Source organism: Lygodium microphyllum, chromosome 18 (assembly GCF_053477565.2).
Source record: "Lygodium microphyllum isolate KBCC chromosome 18, Lygodium_microphyllum_v1.1.10, whole genome shotgun sequence".
Classification (NCBI taxonomy): domain Eukaryota; kingdom Viridiplantae; phylum Streptophyta; class Polypodiopsida; order Schizaeales; family Lygodiaceae; genus Lygodium; species Lygodium microphyllum.
The window spans coordinates 122,819,536-122,824,411 of NC_141152.1; the positions used below are offsets into that span (position 1 = coordinate 122,819,536).

The 4,876-nt window shown below is 35.7% G+C and overlaps 1 protein-coding gene across 1 annotated transcript; it reads left to right on the forward strand.

Annotated features, from left to right (window-relative positions):
- The first annotated feature begins 889 nt into the window (after positions 1-889).
- LOC148021330 (uncharacterized) lies at positions 890-3,204 on the forward strand. The gene is made up of 2 exons (XM_087698240.1): positions 890-1,773; positions 2,517-3,204. Exons 1-2 carry the CDS (start codon positions 890-892, stop codon positions 3,202-3,204), a joined length of 1,572 nt encoding a protein of 523 aa, XP_087554366.1.
- Positions 3,205-4,876: the final 1,672 nt, after the last annotated feature.

Below are 4,876 nucleotides of genomic sequence, written 5' to 3' on the forward strand. Positions count from 1 at the left end.
ACAACCTCTATGTAATTTGCTTGATGGCACACATCCACAAAGCAGAGAGTTCAAAAAAAAAAAACGTGCTTATAATAGCGCATTGGATTTTGTTTCAATGGGTGCAAAAATTGATGAGCTTTTGCCTCAAAATGGAAATGGTTATACTTTTCGAGTTCATGGATCAATATATCACCGGATGGGTTCCCTATTGCCAAGTGAGGATGGACAACAAATACCAAAGTTTGCACAACTTTATATTTATGACACTGATCATGAGTTATTGAATCACATGGGGGTTTTACCTGGGATTTTGCCAGACTTACTACAAGAGCTTCAACAAATGATGCATGATCACAATGCTTTCGCACGGGCCTTTATAGCAGTTGGTGCAAGCTTGCAACGCAATCCATCAGTAGAAATAAGAATGTCCATTTTTCAAAATCGATCCACCTCTAGACGATATTCAGTTCCCACTGCAAGTGAGGTTGTTGTGATCATGCCTGGACAAGGTGATGATGATACACTTGATCATCGTAGTATTCAAGTTCGCATACGACAAGGCCATTTGAATTATATTTCTAACTTACACAAGGCATATATGCCACTGTTATATGTTCTTCTTTTTCCAAATGGAGAGGATGGATGGCATACTAAAGTTCCATATGCATTTATGGATGCTCATATTAATGCCAATAATCTTGCAAATAAAGACTGTGTCACTCAAATGCAGTATTACGCTTTTCGACTTTAGATTCGAGATGATACTAATGCATGTCTTTTGCGTGGTGGTCGCTTGCTACAACAATACATTGTCGATGCTTATTGTAGCATTGAACAATGTAGATTGGCTTGGTGTCATCGTAATCAAGCAACATTGCAAGTTGAAATGTATAGGGGATTGGCTGATATGGTCAATGGTTCAGATGCAGTTGATACTAATATCGTTGGGATTGGTGTGGGTAGGAGAATAGTATTGCCATCTAGCTTTACAGGTGGACCAAGCTTCATGTACCAATTATATCAAGATGCTATGGCAATTGTGCGTAGCAAAGGTAAACCTAATTTGTTTATCACCATGACATGCAATCCTAAGCGGCCTGAAATTACAGATGCTTTGTTGCCTGGTCAAACTGCACATGATCGACCAGATTTAACTACTAGAGTTTTTCATTTGAAACATAAGGACATGATGCAGTCGATAGTGAAAAAGGAGTTGTTTGGTAAAGTTGCTGGATATGTGTCCGTCATAGAATTCCAAAAGAGAGGCTTGCCTCATTCACATATGCTCTTGATATTAGAACCACGCTTTAAGCCACTAGAAGCATGTCATTATGATAGACTGGTGTGCGCTGAGCTACCTGATAAGGAAATGTTTTCGGATTTTTATCGAATTATTACTAAATGTAATATACATGGTCCGTGTGGTGAGTTCAATCCAAAGAGTGCTTGCATGGTGGACGGAAAGTGTATAAAGGATTATCAAAAAAAGTTTATACATACAACTATAGTTGATAAATCTGGTTATCCTTTATACAGATGTCGAGAGGATGGAAGGAATCATAATGCTAATGGTAACCTCTTGGATAACCGATGGATAGTGCCTTATAATCCTTATTTGAGTTCCAAGTATAATGCTCACATAAATGTTGAGGTTTGCTCGACAATTGCAGTTGTCAAATATTTGTATAAATATGTATATAAGGGCCATGATCGAGCAACCATTCGGTTTACAAGTACGCGTGGTTCCGGATCCAATGATATTGTCACAGAAAATATTGATGAGATTGAGAGGTACTTACATGCACGATATATTTTAGCTTCTGAAGCATGTTGGTGAATATTTGAATTCAAACTTCATGATGAGAAACCCGATATTCAACGATTGCAAATACATTTACCTGGGGAGAATACTGTTTCCTTTCGTGACTCTGATAACATTTGTGATGTGGTGCAAAATGAAAATGCTCAAAAAACAACTCTCACAGAATGGTTTACATGCAATCGTTTGCACCCTGATGCTAACACTGTTCTATATCAAGACTTTCCAATGTTTTGGGTTTGGAATGCACGCAAAAAAATGTGGACAAAGTGAAAGCAGGGAAACACATGTGGTCGAATATACTTTGTTTCACCTACGTGTGGAGAAAAATACTATTTGCGACTACTACTCACTGTATGCAAGGGGTGCACATCCTTTGAGGCATTGCGTACGGTTGATAATGTGGTATATTCAACTTTTAAGGAGGCTTGCATTGCAAAAGGAATGTTGGAAACAGATGATGAATGGCAAATGTGTTTGTGTGAAGCTGCATTGATGCAAACCGGTGCTCAATTAAGAAATTTGTTTGCATCCATCTTGGTATTTTGTTCGCCTGGGGCTCTATGGGAAGAGTTCTTAGGTCCGCTGACAGAGGATATAGAACACCGACTCTCCTTGCAAAATAGGCGAAATGTTGATATGCAAGATGAGGCCAATAATCATGCATTGATGCATATTCAAAAACTTTTAGATCAACATGGACGCAATTTGGCAGAGAGTATCATGGATTGCCTGAGGTGACAATGCAAGAGTACACAAATCCTTTGATCCTTGATGAACAACTATATGATAAGGTAGAACAAGAGAATACCTTCTTAACAATGCAAGCTTTGTTGAATGATGGACAAAGAAATTGTTTTATGGCAATAATGAATGCTATTGATAGTGGTTTGGGTAAACCATTTTTCTTAGATGGCCCAGGCGGTTTTGGAAAAACATTCCTATACAAATGTTTGCTTGCAAAGCTTCGCAGTCAAGGTCGCATTACAATAGCTACAGCATCCTTTGGTATTGCTGCATTGCTTTTGCCACATGGTCGTACTGCCCATTCAAAGTTCAAAATTCCATTGCAAGCAGATAATAATTCTACATGCAATATACCTGTTCAAAGTCACCTTGCAACATTGTTAAAAGAGGCAAGTCTTATTTTGTGGGATGAAGCTCCTATGTTGCATCGTAATACCTTTGAGACACTGGACATAACTTTAAAGGATATAATGCTGCGTGATATGCCATTTGGTGGCAAAGTTATTCTACTAGGTGGAGATTTTAGGCAAATATTGCCTGTTGTACCAAAGGGTACCCGTGAGGATATTGTCGGTGATGCTATATGTTGTTCCAATTTGTGGCAATATTTCAATGTTTTGAAACTTACACAGAATATGCGGGTCGCATCAGATTAGGATCAGTTTGTTGCATGGTTGCAAGACATTGGAGATGGAAGAGATTTGACACATACTAATAATATATTGCAAATTCCACCTGCATTGTTGTTAAAGGGAGGACCTATGAAAGACTTGATCAATTTTGTCTATTGTGAAATGAATTGTGCAATTGATTACAAAATGTTCTTTAGTGGACATGCCATTCTTGCACCTCGAAACAATGATGTGGAAATGATAAACAATCATGCATTGCAGCTGATGCCGGGAGAGGTTAAACAATACTACAGTGCTGATTTTGTGGATAGAACCGAGGAGAACTCATTCCTCTATTTTGTGGAATATCTAAATTCCCTTGACCTCAATGGAGGTATTCCTCCTCATATCTTGCTGCTCAAAGTAAATGCTCCAATAATATTGCTCAGGAACTTGAATCCTTCTAAAGGTTTATGCAATGGTACTAGGCTGGTATGCAAGGCTTTCAATAACAAGGTCATTGATGCAGAGATAATTACGGGGACCAATATTGGTGACAGAGTTTTTATCCCAAGGATAACTTTCATCCCAACTACACTGGAACTTCCTTTCTCAATGAAACACTTGCAATTCCCAGTCTGTTTGGTGTTTGCAATGACAATCAACAAATCTCAAGGCCAAACGTTATCATGTTTGGGGATATATCTAAAAACCCTAGTCTTTACTCATGGTCAACTCTATGTTGCTTTCTCAAGAGTAAAGTCTCCGGACAGATTGAAAGTCTTGATTAATGAGAAAGAGGACATGGTAAATGGTACCATCAATATTGTATATAATGAAGTTTTATAGAAAGTATTGTAACCTCTATTTTTTCAAAAGTGTAATGTTTGTTGTTTCATATTATATTTGCATAATGTTTTTATTTCAATACAATCAAAGCCTTTTTTTTCTTCTTTGTTCACATATCTATAAAATGTAGTGTTGTACTTTCTTATGCTCTTTTTCAGTAGTGAGTTCTTCGTCGATAAAAAGCAAGTTTGACTTATTTTCTCTGATTTAATACTTTAATGTTTTAATCATATCTCTCATGTATGGATATATATTCATGATTTTATATGGAGTTAGACGTATGTTTGTTTTACTATATGAGAACATTGTGTTTAAATTATTTCTACCATAAAAAGTTATTTGAACTTTCTATCATATTATATTTGCATAAAATTTTTGGTGCAATATCATTAAAGTTTATTTATTCTTTTTTAATCATATATTTTCAGGAAATGAACTATTTTATTGTCTCCTGTTCTTTTTAAGTATTAAGGTTTTCAAAGAAAATTTCAAAGAAAAGTAAGTTCAACTTTTTTCCTTTAACAAAAAATGAAATGTTTTAATCTCTCATGCTCTTTTGAAATATTATATTCCTTGAATAGAACCATGTTTGACTTATTTTCTATGAAATTTTGTTTGCATTTATACAAAAGAAAGTTTTGAGAAATTATCATGTATAAAGTTCTTTTATACAATATGCATTACAAATTCTTTTTCTCTTCTAAATTGGTATTCTAATTTCAATATTGTAAAGTCATTTTTTTCTTTTTTAAAAATTTGATCAATATTACTAATTTTTATTGATAGATGGCCCAAACAGTATTTGAATCTTATCGTGCCTCTCCTTATCAAATGAGACTTCAAGAAGCATTGCGAACTATTGCTACGA

What these genes read in the sequence shown, in the direction of transcription:
- LOC148021330 (XM_087698240.1), top strand. Translation starts at nt 890, where the DNA reads ATGGTCAATGGTTCAGATGCAGTTGATACTAATATCGTTGGGATTGGT. An exon ending in AATATTGATGAGATTGAGAG is followed by an intron (nt 1,774 to 2,516) that starts GTACTTACATGC and finishes GCAATTTGGCAG; the next exon opens with AGAGTATCATGGATTGCCTG.